At 40.8% G+C, this 21,785-nt stretch overlaps 2 protein-coding genes across 4 annotated transcripts; one reads left to right on the top strand and one right to left on the bottom strand.

Annotated features, from left to right (window-relative positions):
- The first annotated feature begins 384 nt into the window (after window positions 1-384).
- ifi35 (interferon-induced protein 35) lies at window positions 385-6,723 on the top strand. Its single transcript, XM_039824761.1, has 10 exons — window positions 385-478; window positions 822-848; window positions 1,165-1,245; window positions 2,194-2,352; window positions 3,557-3,673; window positions 3,754-3,898; window positions 4,732-4,841; window positions 4,939-5,125; window positions 5,915-6,021; window positions 6,112-6,723. Exons 1-10 carry the CDS (start codon window positions 392-394, stop codon window positions 6,316-6,318), a joined length of 1,227 nt encoding a protein of 408 aa, XP_039680695.1. The 5' UTR covers window positions 385-391; the 3' UTR covers window positions 6,319-6,723.
- Window positions 6,724-7,339: 616 nt separating this feature from the next.
- bcat2 (branched chain amino-acid transaminase 2, mitochondrial) lies at window positions 7,340-21,555 on the bottom strand. Of its 3 annotated transcripts, none has more exons than XM_039824762.1 (11): window positions 21,330-21,555; window positions 19,573-19,644; window positions 18,920-19,120; window positions 18,295-18,405; window positions 14,704-14,823; window positions 13,741-13,904; window positions 12,237-12,379; window positions 12,022-12,107; window positions 10,693-10,833; window positions 9,978-10,052; window positions 7,340-8,808 (listed from the first exon to the last, which is right to left on the bottom strand). In XM_039824762.1, exons 1-11 carry the CDS (start codon window positions 21,363-21,365, stop codon window positions 8,767-8,769), a joined length of 1,191 nt encoding a protein of 396 aa, XP_039680696.1. In that variant the 5' UTR covers window positions 21,366-21,555; the 3' UTR covers window positions 7,340-8,766. The 3 variants fall into 3 exon arrangements, with proteins under 3 accessions (XP_039680696.1, XP_039680697.1, XP_039680698.1); XM_039824763.1 differs by having other exon boundaries at window positions 21,348-21,548; XM_039824764.1 differs by lacking the exon at window positions 21,330-21,555 and having other exon boundaries at window positions 18,920-19,337.
- Window positions 21,556-21,785: the final 230 nt, after the last annotated feature.

Below are 21,785 nucleotides of genomic sequence, written 5' to 3'. Positions count from 1 at the left end.
ATCAGCTGCAACATTAAAGTGATGAACACATTAATGCATCACTAATTATAATAACATTCTAAAATGGGACATTCTGCATTAATGAGTAAGTATATTTTTGCACTTTTACTTTATTAGGATTTTGAATGCAGGCTTTTTACTTGTAACAGGATATTGCTGTGATTTCTACTTTTACATAACATATTTCAGTACTTTGATGTGGCTTTGAATGTAACTAGTAACTAGGCTACAGCTGCAAGATGGAGTACAACTTTTACACTAAATGCGTTAAACTGTAAGTCGTCATAATTACAATAAAAATGTAGGCCTAATTATTATTATTTAAATATTATAAGTTTGGTGCTTTGCGCTTGTTAAAATGTAAAGAGAAAATATTTCCGACAGCACCTGAATGCAGCACCACACAGCGACTTGTCTGCTGCTCGGGAAAAGAAACCGAAAGAATAAATGTGACTTACGCACAGATCGTCGACTGGATGTAAGTTCTTACCTAACTGCTTATTAGTAAAAACTTAAACATTGCTAAGTTTGGTTCAACACATTAATATAACGATAGCATGTTAGTTTTCAGATGTCATAACTCTTGTTGAATGTGACTTATTTAAAATTATTCTCACGTATTAAACGATATTTGAAGAGTCGGTGGTTTGTTTATCTGAAAATAGGGCCTACAGTGTATCTATAGCAAAACGTTTATTGTTTAACAGTGTTATTCCTGACTGACACACAGTCTTTGTTAGGCATATGTTAATAACTACATTTAATACACGGACTTTGACTGACAGAATGCAAAAACTGTAATATTTTGTGATTTATTTCAGATTACTTTCACTATGTCTTCAGATGAGGTGAGACGTCACTTTGCTTCTTCATGTTGTTATTCTTCCTTGTTATGATGTTAAAAAAAATACACATTATAGGCTAATTTACTGAATTTAGGCCTATCTGTAACAACATATACATATACAATTTCCTAACTTATCTTATACTATATATACTGTATAACGTATACTAACTTATCCTCATAAAAAGAAGTCTACCTAACTTAAAGCTCTTCTGTGTTATACAACCTGGGTCTTGATTAGGTCTTAAGGGATTTTTTACATTAATATGAAAACTATGAGTTTATTTATCCTCCATTAATCGTGTGTCAATGTGTTTCAGGATTTCTCTCTGGTGTTGGCAGACCCACAGCCATTAGAGTACACCTTGGAGGGAATAAAGGCTTTAATCACCAACTACAAGGTGCACTAAACTCATGTATCGGACAGTAGTACAGTACAGTGTGGACAGTACAGTGTGGCTTGCACTGCAGTGTATGGTGTTTTAACATGAAGCAGATTATACTTTACCAATTAACAGGTTTCCATGCAGAGAGCAGCACATAAGACATAGAAGCACTAAATAAAAACAAGAATTTTCTAGTATTATACGGATATACAGATAATATCTGTGACAATTGAATATTGGAAATAAGTATAGACATAGGCTATACAAGCGATGTTACTCACACAGATACAATGTATCTAAATGCCATATTCTAGACATGCTTTAGGCTTCTGTATATATAATAGTACAGTTAAGTTCAAGTATATTGTCATTTATTTAGGAAACAGGAATTCATACAGTGGCATTGTTTGTACAATAGGAACTCTCAATTTAAAAAACAAAAATCCAAAATTAAAATATGCAGTAAAATATTAAAGATAAAAAAGTGACAACATACCACCATTGAGAGGCACACTGAAGGGAGATCCACGCCCTATTTAAACTTCTTTAATTCAGATCCAAACTCATATTGCATATTATTTAACTTCTCATAGTTTCCAAAGATGCCAAAATTCCCATTTTGAACCAAAAGGAATTATCCATTTGACATGCAGTTTCAGCCTTAACAAATATGGCATATGGCTTTAACGTCATCATTTAGCCCGTAGAAAGTGCTTGAAGAAAATGAAGATTAGAAGACTAAGACACTTTATTGCAATAAATTAAACCCGAAGATAACATTCCCTCTTAGTTAAGGGGAATTATAAAAGGTCAAATTTAGTTGTTTTGTGTCATGCTCAAAGTAAGTTTTCAAAGAGGCTTCAACATGTCAGGTTGAATTTTGGGAAATGTGCGTAAAAGGATGCACCTGTGTTTGCTTACTTTGGTAAAGTACGTTCATTTTCAGCTTTTTTTTGTCCACAGAAAAAGCATGAACAGCTGATCCAGGAGCAACAGGAGCTGGCCACCAGCAGAGACGACCGGCGGGACATGACTGAGAAGTGCAAGCAACGCTCCGTCAAACTGGCCCAGGATCTGAAAGAGGACCAGCGCTCATACAAAGAGCAGATTGAAAATGAAAAGGTATCCACGCTTTGAGGTTTAAGCTTCACTGTGCAGAAAGATGTACGTATGTGTAGTAGGGGTGGGAATCCCAGGGTACAATACAAAATACACTGCTCCCAATACAGATAATCTCCCAATACAGCAATTCTGCGATAATCAACATATTCAATCCTATAATGAGACATCGCGATATCGGTCTAACTATGAATACAAAATGCCTGTGAAAAGGTTAAGTGCAGGTTTTCTCTCTTTATTTACAGCAAGTCCAAACTGTTAGAAAACCGCACAATTCTGCAGCACAAGTTATTCAGTCTGTATATTAAAATGACACAAACATAGAGCAACTATGGGTCCAGACTGTGGACTTAAATGGGGCTGGGACATCTGTTATTTTACTCAAACTGCTCTCCGCCATCCTGTTGAAAACCTCTTCCTCTTCGGTTAGTTAACTTGTGTTCATGTTCCCCTCATTTGTGTGCTAAACGCCAATGCTGGAGCAGGGAAATCTATTTAGAATGCCTTATTTTATTAATTAAAACATCAATATTTGGCGCCAGCGTATCGATTCGCTTATTGTACGAAGAAGGACAACGATATATTGCCGTATAGGTATTTGGTCCCACCCGTAATGTGCAGAGTTTGTTTTCACATCATCTGCTAGAGGGTTAAAGTTTCTCTGTGCTCATTTTAACATGTGTACGTAGAGATAATAACTAGTTTGGATCATTCATTGGTCCGGTATGCAACTTAGACAAGTTTTGGAGACATCTTGTGGTTAGTAGTTAAACTTCTGAAATGAGGAAATATTTGCATATTCATAGATATTTAGGTTTCTCAATAAGAGAGAAGGAAGAGACGTAGTAAAATGTCACATTTTTAATGAGGTTAAAACTCATAAACACTAGAATTTATCGAGCCTATAATACATACAAATTCTGCATGACTGCATCACGTTCATACACTGACTCAAGAAGATCCTTTTTCGTATGCATAGCCTGTGAACAGTATTTATGTAGCAGTTTTAAGAACCGTAAAAACATGGTTTGCACTTAAAAATGAAAGGAGAAAATTCATTATAAAAAAGCAGTAACTATTTGCGTTAAATAGATAAACAAAAACAAAAGGAAATATAATAAAAAGGCCTTTGCTGAACAAATAGTGATTTCAAATATGTACCATTGATTCGAGGTACTGACAGGTTGCTTTGTTGTTTGTCTTGCAGGCGAAGCTGAACTCGATGAAGCAGGAGGAGAGCGAACTGATGAAGGAGATCCAGAAGGCGGAGGAAGCTCTGAAGGAGGAAGAGGCCGAAAAAGACCATCTGAAACAGCAGAGTGAGGTACGTTTATCAACTCAACCCACCGCCACCCGCCGTCTAGTCCCTCACACGTCCAGTAAACCTGTCCCTTTTGATTCCAGGTGTTCACAGCTGTACCAGAGAGGGAGGTCGTCTTCACCGGCTCGACAGAAAGCGAAGCCGACACACAAACCTTTGAAATGAAGCCACGAGTAGTCTATCCGATGGAGGGCGGGACGGCACTGATTACATTTGAGGAAGATGTCGGTGAGTTTGGTTTATCTGTGTTTTTTGCCCTCAAAGGCTCCTTCCAGGCAGTGCTGCCTAGGATTAGGCACTGGTTATGGTTAGGGTTAGGTGCCTTGAAGGCAGCGGTCGCAGCGCTGCCTGGAAGGAGCCGTTGGGGGCAACAAAACACCATCGAGCGTGAGTTTGTAAGCAAGCTGCCGCCGCTGTGTTTTCACTTATCTGCATTTGTTAGAGGGAGAATCTGGGTTTTTCTAGGTTTGTTTATAAGATTTCCCCATGTGAGATCCTTGGGATTCTGCCAAAAAAAAAAAAAAAAAAAAAAAGACTATTGGGATTGTTTGTAGAGTTTTTGTTTTTTAAACCAAGCCACTGGTCCTTTCCAGTTTAAATGTAATGGACTAGTTAATTTAACACAGTTATCTAGTCTTTAAAAAGCAGAATTCAAAGTGTATGTTGGAGCACTTTTATTCTAAAACTAGAGATGCAGGTTTCTGAAATCTGAAGGTACTTGTAGATACAGAGTACCAATCCTAAACCTGGCATTTGTCAATCACAGCTGTCAATCATGACAACCCCCTTTTTATAGCATCAGCATATTTGAGGTGTATTTAGATTTTTTTTGTTTTTTTGTTTGGCCCATGTCAATCGAGATGTTTTGGCTTCGCTTATACACTCTATGCATCTACCTCTGGTTGACACACTGTGTCTCGGGCTTCTGAGGAAAATAGCTCTCACGGTCAGTTTAAAACAAACAAATACATTTGAAAGAAGGTTTTTGGGTGCAAGGCCCCTGTAAGGTATCCAGTTCGACTGGTAGTGCTGATAGAACTCTGTGTTCCTTCTGTCATCAGTGGCCAGGAAGATCCTGGAGTCGAAGACGCATCAGGTGGATCTGGGAGGAGGGTGCATCATCACTGTTGAGGTCCGGCCAGTTCATCTGATGCTGCCCAGGCTGGTGGAGGTGCGACACAAAGCCTTTTATTTATTTTTTACTACCACTGATCAATATCGGTATTCATTTCCTGTGAGTGATCTGTGGCCGTCCGTCTGTCCTGCAGATAGACTCTGAGGTGAGTCCTCAGCACATACTAATCTCCAACCTGCCCACCAACCTGGACACCGAGACTCTGCTGAACAAGCTGGAGATCCACTTCTCGAAGAGTAAACACGGAGGCGGAGAGGTGGAGAACTGTGAAATGCTGCCTGACTCTGGGACTGTGGTCCTCACATTTGTGGATAAACACAGTGAGCAGGCTTCTGTTCTTTATATTCAACACTGAGATTATGATGGGGTACAGTTCCGGTTGAATGTTATTTATGGGAGAACATTGGAGACTACAGCTGTTCGTTATGGCAAAATATGAATCGACACGTATTTTGAAATTCTACTATAATACATACATTGTAGGCTATGCACCTGAAAGAGAAAGAGAAAGAGAACTAGTACTACTACTACTACTTTTTTTTCTACTGCACAGACAGGATGTATTGTCTAGGCCAGTGGTTCCCAACCTGGGGTCCGGGCACCCCTCAGGGGGGCGGCAAATATTACGGGGCGCAAGTCTTTATCTAGTTTGAGGTTGAGGTAAAAAAAACTTTACAAATTACAATAATACACTAGAATATATAATGTATACAAAAGTCTGTATGAAAACTATATATTTTTGTTCTCGCTTAAAATTGTAGGCAGGCTACTTAATAGGCCAAACCTCCGGGACCTCTTAACCTGGGACCCTTGCTGTCATCAGGTCAGCTGCTAGCTGCTAGCATCCTCATTTTTCCTGCCGCCACGGCATCACTATTTTATGAATGAAACATGGCGGAGAAACGTAAAAGTGCTGATAACTCCTCTGTATCAAAAAAGAAAGTAAGGCTCTATGTCGAGAGTTACCTCAATTTCCGTTTCGGAGGGGTGGGGGCTCAGCTTTTCTTAGACATGAGTAGGGGGGGCGCCAAGGAAAAAAGGTTGGGAACCACTGGTCTAGGCTGTGTTTTGGTCTGACTCCCAGCTGATGGAGCCCTTTGTGCTTTCAGTTGCCAGGGGTTTGACAGATGCGGAGTACCATGATGTGAAGCTACAACAGAAGACGCACAGAGTGAGGGTGACTCCTTTTCTCAACGGAAAGATCACAAACTTAAAGGTGAGCATTTGTCAGGAGAAAATAAGCTTTCCACTCTCAGATGCTTTGTTGTTGCCAGCATTTTATTTTTTATTACCCTTTCCCTCCCAGACCAAGATGTTAGCGTGTCCTCGGACGGTGCTGCTGACGGGAATCCCCAACGTCATGGAGCGGGAGACCCTGCAGGATCTGCTGGAAATCCACTTCCAGAAAAGCAGCAACGGCGGAGGAGAGATCGAAGTCTTCCTCTACAACCCGCTGGGTCAGAACACCTCGGCCCTGTTTGAGGGCGTCTCCGAAGACAAAGAGGAAAAGTAGGATTACATTTATCACCGTTCCTTCTTAAAAAAAAAAAAAACAACCTCTGGTTCAGGGTGAGATCGTCTGATGTAAAGACAGGATCAACCCTGCATCTGTTTCATTCTGTTTTCACACTTTTTGTGATGGACGTATAATTTAGTACAAAGTTATGATTGTTCTTATCTTATAAAACTGCCCTTTCTATTGCTATTGGTGATATCACTTCTGAAGAAAGTATTTAACCTTATTTAATAATATAAATAAATGGCAATGACAAATAAGTAAAGTGTAATTACAATGATGCAATAACCTTATCAATGAGGAATCTATGTTTAGCAGTTAAAATGTAACGGGCCTTCTGTAACACATTATTACTTTGTCCATTATGACTAAGTGCAATTAAAGTGTTGTGAAATTATGAAATGACTATTGTTTTTCATTAGATTGACACACACACACACACACACACACACACACACACACACACACACACACACACACACACACACACACACACACACACACACACACACACACACACACACACACACACACACACACACTTTTCTGTGGAGTTTGATGAAGCTAACCAACTAGCAGCCAGTTAGCATAGCTTAGCATGACTGTAAACATGAGTTCTATTTGTTCAGCAGCGCCTCAAGCTCACTTCTTAACATTTTCTATCCATTTTATTTAGGCAGTACAAAAACTGACAACTTTTCATTTTCTGTATGGTAATTACTTGTCTGGGTATTGTTGCCAGGCAACCACTGGAGTCTCCAGAAAGTCACGAAAAAAAATTCGGGACAATTGCATTTAACTGGAAAAGTTGAAGTATGAAAGGCATTTTTGTGATAAGCGTTCATTTTTGCAAATGCCATTCTTAAAATGAATAATAAATAGTTTGACATTCCCTTGAGTGCACTGTAAGAAAACCTGAAAAATAAAACAAAGATATCTGCTTGTGCAAAGAAACCTTTAAAATATACTGACCACTGATGTAATGCATCAAAAGCACAACAACTGAAGTACAAAAACAGACTGAACTCCGATCAGGTTTATTGTAAAAACATTACAGCCGAGTAAAAGTAACAGCACATTTACTAACTAAACCGACAAAAGAATCCAGCTACATCCCCTAGTGCACAAACTGGAAAAAACAAAACAGCAGCTGAAGATCCACAGAACAAGCTAACAGACAGAGGTCAGGCACTTAGACAGAAGAGGGGGACAGGTGTACAGTATGCGTGTCAAAAAGAAAATACATTCAAAGTGAGGAAAACCAGAGAGGGAAGGACATGAAGCCCAGAATGCAGTAAAACACTGACGAGTCAAGTGCTTTTGGAAGACAGCCAATTTTCACATCAAAACGAGGGAAAATATAATTTAAAAACCTCCAAAATAACAACGCTACTTGTTACATTGTTTGTTATAATAATTACACACAAACTAGTGCAGGAGTAACTGGCAGCATGTAACAGTCCTTCTCTTCTACAGCGTGTCGTCCTACCATCAGACCTTCTTAATCTTTAGTTTTTGTGCGAGTCGTCTTCTCCACAGACTAAACCAACAAAAATAAAACCCGCTCATTGATTCCTCCCTAAAAAGCTGAGTCACACTCAAAGATACAAACCTGACATTAAACTAAAGTCAGTGCAAACACTGGTGTCAAAGTGACGTGGCCCCATGGAAAACTAACAGCGTATACTCTCTCAGATCATTATGTACACAACAGTAACAAAACATCATCCTGTGATGCGTTTACAGGTCACACCTAACAGTTAAAAGGTTGGGGAGAAAACGCCACAGGTTGTCGCAAGTAGTACAGGTTATTGTTAATATATACGTTATATCCTGTTGTGAAATACATTTTAATAAAACAGCACATACAGATTGCGTGCTGCCAACAGGTTAACTGTCCTACACACTGAATATGTAGCTGCTTTAATATTGCAAATATCACCTTCTATGATGGAAATATGTCAGTTTGTGCCTTTTTTTGTTAATGTGATGAAAATGAATGTTTGTGCTAATAACTATAAGCAATGCCCTCCTCACAAGGAATTAATCCAAGTGACTATAAGGACAAAAACTTGAATGATGTGATTATGCAAATTGAATTAGATTTGAGATTTAAATGTGCTTGTGTTAGTCTAATATACAGCATATCACCAGCAGCCACATCACATCCCTGCGGTTTTATCATCTGGTTGTTTATCTCCGTCTAATGAGAGCTGTTTTCCCGCTTTGCCGTACATACCTCAAGGTTAAGAGTTGTGTCCAGTTAAAACATTGCATATTGTTGTTCGAGAGAGGCGTCCGTCTCCTCGGTTTGTAAGTGAGCAGGAGTGCATTAGTGGGTTGAGAGTGTATGAGGGTTGGGGGGCGGGGGGGAGCTGCTGGTCTTCCAAACTGGAGTCATATGGGACTAACTGTTGATACAACTGGCATGTGCAATACGGCCGTTTAAATGACCAGTGGTGCCCATTCGCTTGGTCTGCGTCCGTACTGGGTGAAGCAAGGGAACAAGAGCAAAAATTAACAAGCTAAAACTGAAAGTTAACGCTGCAAATAGGAGCTAGAGCTGCAAAAAAATAATAACCTTATGTTGTTGCTAAAATGATTTTTTTGTTTTTTTTTGCAGCTATTTTGATTGTCAATATTGTTTCAGTTTATCAAACAAAAATAGTGGAACTTTTTTTTTTATCTAGTTGCAGTTTCTCCGGTGTGAGGATTGAACAAAACAAATATTTATAATCAAAAAATAATAAAAACAATTATTATAAATATTCCCCCAAATAAGTATCGGCAGATTCATTGAAAACAATCGTTAGTGGAGCCCTGATTCAGTCACTAAATTGCAATATATGTCTACGTGACTTCCTGTCACATGCTTGTGCATTCTTCAGTATAAAAAAGTGGCTAACACTTTACTTGAAGGTATCTACATAAGAGTGACATGACACTGTCATGACACAGGAACCGTAACCCTAACTCATCATGACAAAAACCAAATTACACTTACTAAAAGAAGCGTTATGTCAGAAATGTTTAGGACTTGTTTATAATGTTTGTGACACGTTCATGACTAGGGTTGGGCACGATTCCATCGGGATCGTTTCTTTATTGGAATCGTTTGGAGGATTTGGTTTCAAATCTGATCATGGATCCCAAATTTAACATGCACAAGTTTTGGTTTCCGTAGCAGCCAGGCGCTTGTTGTGTTGCGGCCGTGGAGCACAGTAAGCGGTGCTCTAGCGTAGCTTTATTTAACATTGAAAAAGCTCCGTCAAACTGCAACCCACCTTTGAATCAAAATAAAACTTTCCTTTTATTTGTGAAATAAGCATGTGACCCGTTTCAACTCCACCACTCAAAGAATCGGAATCGATAAGAACCGGAATCGAAAGGAAGAATTGGAATCAGAATCGTTAATATCCAAACGATGCCCAACCCTATTCATGACAGGGTCATGTCACTCTTATGTAGATACCTTCAAGTAAAGTGTAACCAAAAAGTGTTAATAACTATCAGCCAAGTTGAAAAACTGAAGACCGGTATTTCTGGACATCTTTTAACCTCTTCCCTTTTGCTACCACTTGGAGGCGCCCACATGCAAGTTTGCCAGCAGCAGCTTTAAGAAACAGTTGCATACTGTATTGATATAGTGCACTTGCCTGAATATCAGTAAGCTCTTTGTAGAACCTCTTTGCCAGGTCCGGACCGTTCTGCATAGTCGGGATCTGGTACGTCTGAGAAAGGAAGAAAAATGATTGTGATTTAGCTCATACTGTTACCCGTAGTGATTTACAATCAGTGCCTTTACGTACACTTAAAAAGGGTTAGTTAGGAATCATCAAAGTCACACAATAACACTAACAAACTAACTGATCGAGGCAGCGGTAGACCAGCAACTCCCTTGTTCTGCAAGGTAAAATTACCGTTTTTGTCAAAGGAGTCTGGTGTCTTTGAAGAGAGCATAGATGGATATAAAGGCTTCAGTTCCCCGCTGTGAAAGGCTGTCTGACGGCAAGGTAAAGCGGTGAAAATATTCTTTTGGTGGCTAAAATGCTTAGCTTTAGTGTCGGTACTCCTGTCTGTTTCTCCAAACTGGGGGGCTGATGAACGCCATCTACTGTAGATAATAATACACTGACTATGGATGAGTGCCTCACACAACCCCACTTCAAAAACTCTGAACTTTACAATCGTCTTTCTGCAGGAAGCTGAATTCTTAAACATCATGTAAAATGAGGCCGGGGTGATGGAGAGATCTGATTACTGACCTACTGCATGTATGCACAGATCTACAGCAAATCATAAGAACAGAATGGGATTTTTGCAACACAAGGTACAAAAAAAAAAACATCACGAGAGAAGGCGAACGCCTACCTTTCCTCGGTAGAGGAGGCTGCCGACAGGACACACGACGCAGGCCGTCCCTGCCCCAAACACCTCCAGGACCCTCCCGGCATCCAGAGCCCCCAGCAGCTCCTTCATGCCCATCGTGCGCTCAGTCACCTTAAACTCACCCTGACAGACACACAAGAAGCTATTTAAAATCAAGTTTAATGATCTACTGCAGAGGTGTTTTTGGCTTGTGTTTCAAATTTCTGTTTACATCACTGGTAGAATATGTCAGAGAGTTGTGAGCAGTTCAACCAAAGAGGGATTTTTCTTATTGCCGTGAGTACAATCTATCCATCTGGAAAGTTTTATTTTTTTGAATTTTTAGGGCTTTTATTGCCTAAATTGGGTATTGCCTTAACCCTTGTGTTGTCCTTCGGGTCCCAGTGACCCGAAGGACAACACAAGGGTTATGTACTTCCGTTTACTTTGTTGAGAATTGCTCTCTAAACAAGGGTTAATACAGCACCTTAGTTCTTGTTTGTACAGCATTTTGGTCAGCTTAAACTGTTTAAATGTGTTCTAGAAATAAACTTTACTTACTTACTTTACAAGAAACAGGGTTTAGAGAGCAATTCTCAACAAAGTAAAGGGAAGTACATCATCCTTGTGTTGTCCTTCGGGTCACTGGGACCCGAAGGACCACACAAGGGTTAAGACAGGAAAGTGGGAGAGAGAGAGGGGGATGACATGCAGCGAAGGGCCATGGGTCAAAATTGAACCCAGGCCACTGCGGTAAGGACTGAGCCTTGGTACATTGGGTGCACGCTCAACCAGGTGAGCTACCAGGGCGCTCCCATTTGGAAAGTTTTGACGTGAGCAATCAAGGTTCGGGGACACCAGGTGCAGCATTTGGTTTGTGGTTATTAAAGCAACACCAAAGATTCTTTTGTACCTTAAAATAATGTTTCCAAAATCGTTTCAGTGGTTCATCAACTTGTAACAGGGTGAACGGCACCTCTGCATTTGCTTTGTGCCCCTCTATCGGCTAAAACCGCACTGTGCAAGTTTGCCAGATCGGGTAGCGGATCTGTAGTTTGAACGAAACCGCGGTAATGGACAATTCCGCTTCCAACCTGTAGGGGGACCGAAGAGGAAAAGTGCTTTGGTGTTGCTTTAAAGCACTTCCATGTTGGAAAAACTAATGGAAATGCCTCTTTACGAATCAGACGTCCCACAATGGCTTTCTGGTTGCATTTTGGGAAACTTTTGAGGAGCACAGTGAGAGAAATTTAGGGGAAATGTGAATTGCAATATCTGTGCTGTTGAGGTTTATGTGAGAGTTGTGTTTGGTCTCCTCTCTGGTGGTCTTACCCAGGTTCTGGCCAGGTCCAGCAGAGATTGTCTGGTGACTCCTGGGAGAATCATGCCATCCAGAGGAGGGGTCAACAACTCTCTCTCTGCAGACACACAAACAAGTTTTATCCTTAAAATGACAAGGTGTTTCAATATTTCCACCAAGTAGAGTAGTAAACAGAAAACCTCTGGAACAACATTTCAGAGACGGTCAAGACAGAAAAAACACGGACCTCCTTTGTCGTTGGTCCAGTAGATGAAGAGGTTCATGGTGCCGACCTCGGTGATCTCCTCCTGCTCACCATACAGCCACAGGACCTGCTGGCAGCCCCGCTTCACCGCCTCGTTCTGCACTGCTATCGTGGGACCGTAGTTACTGGAGAGAGTTCAAATAAACCAAAGACGGGCAGAGACGTGAGTGTCAAGGCGGCTGATTAAAATGAAGGCTGGGCTGGAAGATGGGTGTGGTTGGAGCAAGGCTGCAGGAAGTAGGGAACCCCCCCCTCACAGTTAATGTCCTCTGATACCAAACGCATTTGTGAAATAAACTAAGAAGATCATTATATGGAAATAATGTTTGGGAATTTAAAAAAATGCAATCCTAAAAAGTCAAAGGGGACCTGAAATTCATAGTTTTGCACACATTAAATGAACACGATAACATAATTCACATACAGAGCGACGACCCTAAAATATCAACTCAGCAGTCCCGTGACTGCTGCTGCTAAATCCGGCGGCAGCGAGAGCAGATTCGGTTGGTTTAGTGAGTCGAATGGCTGTTCAGTGGTGTCATGTAATCACAGTGTAGCTGAGCAGACTCAAGTGGAAGCAGGCCTGAGATTAGAGACTGTGTGGAATAAGTGAAGAGATTACAGGAGCACAGACGGTATCTGCAGTGCAAAAACTGGAGGGACTCACCCTTTAATAACATTCACTCAGAAAAAAAATGGTCTCCCATGGTGAAATAGTTGTGTTGATGTCAGTGAAGGTTTTTCTTTATGTTTTTGTACTTGTCTAACCTCATTCCATTATATTTATATATATATATATATATATATATATATATATATATATATATATATATATATATATATATATATATATATATACACAGCTCAACAGACATTTTGACTGGTCAGGCAGGAGAAGCAGAGGCATTAATGTTGGCCCTGTTACATTGACCCACCAGTGTTTGAGGAGTCCAACTGGTCAAATCAGTGATCTTATGGAACACATTTACACTGCGCAGCTGTGACTCTTGACATTAATTAACACTCTTGAAGAAGGTGTATATTTTTGCAGCGCCTCTCTTTTCTTGCCACAGGTTTGACCCACAACACCAGCTGGCTCTGTGTCAGCCTTCGCTACGCTTCATGAGCCAAGCGGAAAATCCAAATAGTTGTACTTTATCCAGATTCACTGCTGAATAAAAACACAGCTGAGGGGTAAAGCACTTCAGAAACTTCATCCAACCGTGACAGTGCTATAAAGCAGACTTTAGAATAGTACAGATGTATTCATTATGATGCTTTCATTCTGTTTTCTTATTCTTTTTTAGTGTTAATGTCAAAATGCAATCCCATTGCTTTTAACAATTATAATTTTTATTATATTTTTTATTCAATAGCGACAGTGGATAGACAGGGGTGGGGGGGACTCAGCCTGCATGGGGCGCAAACTCTACTGGGTGAGTTAGAGGTCACCCCTAACGGGGCAGTTTAAAGATACCAAACTCACCCTCCCATCTTATAGGCTCCGACGCCTCCTTGCCAAGCCCTGACAAACGAAGGGTCCGCCAGCAGAGAAACCGGGTTGAAGGACCCGGTTGCGAAGTATGGTCCCACTGGGCCGATGATGACAAAGATCATAGCATGTCCTGCCCGAGACACACCGAGGGACGGCTAGAGGAGGGGTGGGGGAAAGAAGACGGGTAATCAGGAGCAGGAAGTCATTCCATTAGTACGACAGAAAGAGAGTACGCAGGATTGTATTCCAACCACATTTTCTTTTCTAGATTGAGAGATTATTCAATTCAATTAATATTAAAATTATTCAACTATATATATATATATATATATATATATATATATATATATATATATATATATATATATATATATATATATATATATATATATATATATATATATATATATACACACACACACACACAACCGGTCAAAGTTTGGGGTCACTTAGAAATTTCCATTCCACTCCATTACAGACAGAATACCAGCTGAGGTCAGTTGCATTGTTTTTTTTAAGGGCAACAGTTTTCAGATTACATTATGTGCTTACATAATTGCAAAAGGGTTCTCCAATGTTTTCTCAGTTAGCCTTTTAAAATGAGCCTTTGGAACATTGGATGAATGGTTGCTGATAATGGGCAATGTAGATATTGCATTAAAGATCAGCCAGCCACTCAGATCAGCTGGTATTCTGTCTATAATGGAGTGGAATGGAAATTTCTAAGTGACCCCAAACTTTTGACCGATATATATTCTTTTAGGCCTTTATTCTATAGGACAGCTTGGATATGAAAGGGGAGAGAGAGAGAGAGAGACATGCACCAAAGGGCCGCAGGTAGGAACCGATTCCGGCAACCACATTTAACACCATTTACTCACTTCAGACGAGATGGGATTCTGCAAAGGGGAGCAGAAACTCAGCTGTGAAACCACATCATGAATAAAACCTCACCTCTATTCCTATGAAGGTGGGTCTGATGTAGAGGCTGGTGTCCTGGGAGGAAGGAACCCACTCCTGGTCCACCTCCACCAGCTTCCTGATGCACTCCAGCAGTTCATCTTTATCAAACAGCTACGACGGGGGGGGGGAAGACAGAGATAAACTGTAATCGCTCTTCTATCCTGAACAATATCAATAGAATGAGATATAGTGAGAGAAGAAATATTAACATATATTATTCAATATTCTTCCGCTTACAAATAAAAAGTTGAACTCCTAAACAATAAAAACCACTCTTAAGACTGTACTCGTCCTCATTTCAGCACACTCCTATAGCATGACTTTATAATGCCTCAGGCCCCACCGGCCCGATGAAAGCAGGATAGCCGAAAAATGTTTGGCAAATAAAGCGTGGTGTACTGGAGAAAGGTGGGGTGTCGTGTTTTAATTTTAATAGACTTGCATTCAAGCTCACTCTGGTCTGCACCTTGCTGTGTGCACACTCTCAAAGTCAGGGATTGTAGCATGTCAAAGTCAGACTAATATTTCAAGCTTTTATCACAAAAATCAAACAAGAAGTCAACGCCGCGTTTAGTGAAATGTTTTAATCGGTGACATGCAAAAACACAAGTACGAGTAATAAAGTCAGCAACCTCATTCAGTAATACCACCTACAAACCTGTAGCCATCTAAAGTTTGCATTAACATTAGCCACCATGTCATTAGCTGCAAAACACTTGAGTAAAATGACGTGGACAAGGGTGTGTTTCCCTGCATAGGAATTTAACGTTTTATATGTAAAAGTATCGTTTATTCTTTTAAAAAGCTACAAAATGTCTTTATAGCAACAATGTACATGCAGATCAGGTCGTATCAATTAAAGCACTTAGTAAACAAACTTCAAACAACGTTCACTGAAACCATAATGGTTGGCTGTTGCTTCTAAGAAAAGGTGAAGAGTTTAGTAGCATTTTATTACATGTGTACAGTATATGTAAACTGTCTACTGTGCAGCACACAGCAGAGACTAGATTCAGGCAGAGGTTCATCATGTTCCCACTGCGTCCTGAACTCTACTATGAAGCAAGTTCAACAGAGCCAGGCAGGTTTGTTGTCCTCGTCACATGTGGCAGCGCGCAGCAGATATGTTACGTATTATGTAGGGAGGTTATAGGTTACGCAGATAGGGGAATAACATTCATGAGACATTTCCTAAAAAATAAAGATTTTTCACGAGTCCCGCATCTTGAGTCCCGAGTCGAGTCTGAAGTCTTTTGAGGACGAGTCTCAAGTCGAGTCTCAAGTCACTTTGGGTGCGACTTAAGTGCAACTCCAGTCCCAATCTCTGCTATGAAAATTATGAAATAAATATTACAGCAAAAGGTGCACACTGTTGCTGCAAATAAGCCAGGAGAGGAATGCTGGCAGGAAATGACTATTGTGTAAATTCACAAGTGAATATATTTATTTCACCACTCGCACGCTCAATGTCGACCCTTTCTTTCTAACGTGACAGCTGCTCATTCCACAGCTCTCTCTGACAATTTACACTTGATGCAGCAGATTTAAACATTACACTCAAGAACTGCATTTAGGTTTGACACTGTTCCATAATGGAGGAGACGTGGAAATCACTTCAGTTTTAGGACAAATCTAAGTGAAATATATTCTATTGATTGAATAATATCTGAATAATAATATCTGTGATAAATACCAATAGACTAATCAATTTTCTATGTAATGTAATCATCAGACTGATTTATGGAGAATATAGTGAACTGGTAATGCCACCTGTGATTTTATAGAAGGCTGAGAACACTACAAACATTCGTAGATCAGAGACAACAACAACAAGCTTACAAAAAAAAAAAAAAAAAAAATGTTCTTGCTCAGATTTTCTACATAACTGATAAAGGTTCCCGTTGCAAAAGAAAAAACTTGCAATGCGATGCATACAGTAAGCGCTACTGTTACTACACGGCTTACGGCTCAACAAGTTTGCATTTATAAAGTATTCCCTCAGCTGAGAATCCGTAGGCCTATCGCTCACAGATCGAATATTGACTATAGAGTGACGCCATTTCCGAAGGAGTTGATTAGTGAAAGGAGATTTTTAGTAGCCTAGAAATCTAGGCGCACCCTAGCGGCAGCAAATGTAATTTGCAGCCAGGGTCGTCTAGCAACTCTCCGTTGGCTTGCGAGCTGGAAAAACCAAACTCTAGTCGGGCCAATCACATCATGTATAGAGTCGGTGGGCGGGCTTAACATAATGATGGCAGAGTTGCGACGGTTCCGTGTGAATTCCCTGCTACTACTTCCCTAGAAGATGGCTGCTGGCGAACAGCGGTCTTTCGAATCGGCTTTGGCTGCGACTCTGGAAGACTTGGAGTTAAGCACTGAAGTCATTCTTAAAAAAACAGATACGGCAAAAGTTTAATCTATCAACTAGCGTTGCTCTGCCTGGTTGTAGCGCTATCCTATTGCGTGCAGAGGGAATTTGAAAGACAACCGTTTATCCCGCCCCTCGGATTGAGCCCTGCCAATGGTGAGTTCCCAGACCCAACATCTTGATGTGGGTCTGGCTTGTCAGGCTAGATGTTGGGTCTGGCTTGTCAGGCTAGCTTTTTAGCCAACTTCAAGCCAGAACTCGGACAGAAACTGGTCCCCACAAGGTTAGCATAAGTTACCATGGCGATCTACCCGGGTTAACCTTCGTGACATGGAAAACCCTGGCTTTAGCCTCATTGTGCCTCGCTCTGGTAAAGTATTAACTCTTGAATCAGGTTTGTGCGGTTAAGTGTTGGTAGTAAGCCTACAACGGGAATGCTGCCAAGCAGTTACATAACATAGGGCAAGTTTAATAGCTTCAGGGCGTCAGTGTGTAAAGAATCTGAAGAATTGAAGGCCCATTCGGACCAATAGTTGCACTGTGGCAAAACACAGAGGGGCAGTTGCTGATTTTTACACATCACGCAGGATTGCACAACTCTGACGAGTTCCTCACAGCAGCAGTGAATTAGAGCTGCAAAGATTCATCGATTAATCAAGCAGTGGTCAACTATTAAATTAATCGTCAACTATTTTGATCATTTATCAATCGGTTTGAGTAATTTTCAGACAAAAAAATAAAAATAAATTCATTGTCTTCCAGCTTTTTCAAAGTGAATATTTTCTGATTTATAGTAAAGCAAATATCTTTGAGATGTGGACAAAACAAGACATTTGAGCACATCGTCCTGGCTTTTGGGAAACACGACATTTTAGTACAATTTTCTGACATTTTATAGAGTAAACTACTAATCAACTGATATATAATCAATGGACTAATCTGCAATAAATATAATTATTAATTGCAGCTCTAAAGTAAATGAACACAATGCTACAAGGCCCTGTTGTGTGCCCCTGGACGCATATGAATGGCCGGTGCTGTGCATTTTGCTCAGTCATGTGGCACTGCTCTGCAGCCAAGCCAGGAGCAAAGCAGGATGTTTTTGCCACCAATAGTTCATCCATTTTTATTTGTCACATTATATTATATGAGGTACAATTCCAGGGATTGACACTATCCTCACTGGGGGAGGACAAGGTCGGGTACAAACTCACAGGAAGGCAGCTTCTGTCGGCGCTCCGATGCATCCTCTCCATGTTCAGCATTGGTCTGAACAGACGGACGTGGTTGTCGACTCCACGGAACGCCTTCATGCCTTCAAACAGCTGGAGCGCAGACAGACAAAAACACACACGCAACACTTTATCTCTGCTCTCTATGTATCTAAAGGTTACTCCTCGAACTGCAAACAACAGCAAACCCTGCCGTAAACCCGCAAAGAAAGTGTCTTCATCGCCTACTCTATTCTATTCTATTCATTCATTCCACAGTTTGTTGCATTTACTTCACTTGTTTTAAGGCCAAATTTCCCCCAATGTTTCCCTGCAACTGAACAGTTGTAGTGAATTCCAAGCGTGGTTGGTTACAAACCTAACATTCAGTTGCAAGGTTAGAAAACGTTCATAACACAAAAGGATTTCATTTTTTGGGACTTTTTCTCATGATGGTCTTCCTGCTGCTTCAGAGACATTTACACCTTTATAATTACATAACTATAAAGAGAAAGTTAAGAAGATGACAGTAATAATACATCTGCATGAAATATCAGACTGTAGCAGTTCTGTATCCACTTCTTGAGTCTTGCTGCACCCAGTGAAAACATCAGAGCCCTGTCCTCACCTCTATGGAGTAGTGCAGGGCGGAGCTGGCCGGGTGCAGCGACAGGTTCTGGAAAGGTTTGATCTGTGGAGACTCCCAGCCGCCCTTCTCCGACCAGTTGATGGTCAACATGTGGTCGGAGAAGTGTTTGCCGAACACCAAGGTGGAGGGGTCGGGCTTCGGCTTGCATGCTGTGTTGCGTTCAATGACGAGATCTGCTGCCTGAGGTGGGGAAGGACAAGCGAGCCGGATGCGGCCGAAGAAAAAGAAGTAGCCGGTACAAGAGCAGAGCAGGCGAGGAATACGGTGATTGTTTTTAAATCGACGTTATTGGCAATGCATGCTTTAAAAAGACAATTAGTTGAGCGTTATAAAGAGTCAGTCGAGAATCTGACTTATCTGCTCAATTAGACACAATGAATTAAAAAGGTAAATTAAACTGAATTAAATGATTACAACAGGCGGACAGTGAGGGAAAGACAAAGGGGAAAATAACTTTCAATTCTAGGCAAGTTGAATTGGAAAAGGACAAACCTCTCTTTTGAGAGAGGTCACTTCCTTCTCCCTATAATGATCTACAAACACCGACATTTACAGGCAAGCCAGACTGTAAATCCAGCTGGATGGAGATGAAACAGGCCTCACCGTGGGAAATAAAAAATGTTCCTCATTACCTTAAAGGAGCTAGCAAACCGCAGAGAGCCAAAGGAGAAGGGGAGGGCCTGGACAAGTCGTCCATGGAGTGCCTGCAAATCAAAACAACAAAAACATTAAAAAAAAATATACAGTACTAGTGTCAGAAGTTTGAAGGTCTTACACCAATGTCTTTCCAGGTGACATTTCATCGAATCATCATTCGTCATTGGGTGTGTGAGGGAGGGTGGGTGGGTGGGTGGGTGTGCGTGTGTGTGTGTGTGTGTGACTCAGCACCAACCATTTTTGCCTGCAATTCACAGTATGCAGCTTGTAACACACATGCCTGTGGGAGACAAAGTGCTATGCTATAATTAGAATCGGGCGCATATGCAGGCTATTCTGCAAAATGAGGAATGAAAGGTCAGAAATGAGTTTGCAAGGATCCTATGTGGGTGACAAAAGGTGCAATGGAAAACAATATATGTTCTTATAACCAACAATAATGGCTTGCTGTTGGTCAAGTGCAGCACAAAATCCCCAACACATCAACTGGCCTTGGCACCTGATATTCTAACAGCTAAAGCAAGTTCATCCCAGTTCTTGTTTTACTGGCTTTGATATTCTTACCTGACTTTATGTCAGTAGTTCCTGTCATGCAAGGTAATAAACAACATATTAAGTCAATTCTGCTCCCTACCTGTTAGTGTGGCTGAATTGTCCAGGTAGTTAACTGCCTGTTAAACAGTTTGTGCTTTTAGTCATCTCATAATCTCCCTCAAAGAATTTATTTCAAAATACTTCTGTCGGGTGGCTGGGTTGGCTCAGTGGGTTGAGCAGGTACACATATACATGCAGGTTTATTCCCCACCCACCCTTTCTCTGCCCCCCTTTCTCACCTTCATTCACAATATGGTGCTGAGTTCGAATTGACTTTATCGTGACTGTCATGTTTATACAGTATGTCAGGGAGTGGCCTACTCTAGAAAACAGCATAAGCCTGATTGATGATTCAGTAATCCCTATAAAAAGTCTGCTGCAGAAGCCCATGTGTGTGCACTTTGTTGAATGGATGATGCAAGTTCAGTCTTCATTGCGACCATAAGTATGTGCAGGTTAGTTTTTGCTGTGAAGTTTGTGACATGCACGTGTAAATCAGATGCATGTTGTTGTTGTTAACTTGAACCCACAGTCTGGAATTAAAGTAGAATAGAATTAGCAAAATCTAGCATTTGTGCCTAGCTTTTAAATCAAACTGTGCAGCAGCAACGTAACGCCTTGTCGCACGGGGCCAAACTCTGTTCTGTTGCGTCGCTTACAATCTACATTGAAAACAGACTCATGACTACTAGCATCAGAAGGATATATTTTTCAATTCGGCATACTAATAATCTACCAATCATCTAACTGGCTTGCCATCCATCAATGCGTGGAAGGTGGTAAGATATGCAACGTTAGGTAACTTTATTTCAGAAATTAAGGTCAAACTTAATTAACCAACTAACTGAACTAGACGTCTGCCGAATTCGTTACCGCACCATATGAAGATGTACACAAGGCATTAGGTTGTATTTAACGTTACGAGGGAAACAAGATACATTCCATATTTTTAGCATGGTGTTTGGTTTAATGACCTCTCCTCTTTTGCCACCCTCGGCGAGACGGACACATCAGTCCGTGTGAAGCAGACTACAGTGAAGGACTATTATCTCGGTCATTATCCGCTACATTGTCGCTAATTTACGTGAATCATTTACCCAGGCAATCGATGTAAACAGATAATAAACAGTGCACATACATCGCTCAATGAACTCACCGATCGGAGGGCTGCCATCTCCGCTACGTATAGATAAACGCGACTATTTGTTCGTGTGGAAACAAACACTCAAAGTCAACTTGAGTTCCGCTTTGAAATACGAGACGCTAGCTGTTCGGCTGAGGTGAACCCAGAAACCTCCCAGACATAAACTCATAAACTGCCCTTCGTGATATTCGCTAGCTAGTCCTTTAACGGAAACACTTGACTTGAATTTATAAACGCTTTTAAACGGGACGGGTTGTGACAACCCCTATTTGTTCTTGGTTAATCATTTAAAATCACCTGGACTGTTCTTTAAGAAGACACAAGTATATTAGAGGGGGAAAAGATTAATAATTTAATAGTAGCTAGTCTTGTAATTATAATTCATTCATGAAGTCATTGAGGGCGTGACAAAAGCGTAACATCTGATTGGCGGACACCAGTAGGCTCAAA

The sequence above is a fragment of the Perca fluviatilis genome, chromosome 15 (genome assembly GCF_010015445.1).
Source record: "Perca fluviatilis chromosome 15, GENO_Pfluv_1.0, whole genome shotgun sequence".
Lineage (NCBI taxonomy): Eukaryota > Metazoa > Chordata > Actinopteri > Perciformes > Percidae > Perca > Perca fluviatilis.
Note: the sequence above shows the minus strand (reverse complement) of the source record. Positions and strands in the feature narration are given on the sequence as shown.

What these genes read in the sequence shown, in the direction of transcription:
- bcat2 (XM_039824762.1), bottom strand. Translation starts at nt 21,365, where the DNA reads ATGGCAGCCCTCCGATCGGTGAGTTCATTGAGCGAT. An exon ending in CCCTGCACTACTCCATAGAG is followed by an intron (nt 18,406 to 18,919) that starts GTGAGGACAGGG and finishes TCTGCGCTCCAG; the next exon opens with CTGTTTGAAGGCATGAAGGC. An exon ending in AAGAGCTTACTGATATTCAG is followed by an intron (nt 8,809 to 9,977) that starts GCAAGTGCACTA and finishes TGCTTCACCCAG; the next exon opens with TACGGACGCAGACCAAGCGA.
- ifi35 (XM_039824761.1), top strand. Translation starts at nt 392, where the DNA reads ATGCAGCACCACACAGCGACTTGTCTGCTGCTCGGGAAAAGAAACCGA. An exon ending in GCACAGATCGTCGACTGGAT is followed by an intron (nt 479 to 821) that starts GTAAGTTCTTAC and finishes GATTTATTTCAG; the next exon opens with ATTACTTTCACTATGTCTTC. An exon ending in AGCAGATTGAAAATGAAAAG is followed by an intron (nt 2,353 to 3,556) that starts GTATCCACGCTT and finishes TTTGTCTTGCAG; the next exon opens with GCGAAGCTGAACTCGATGAA.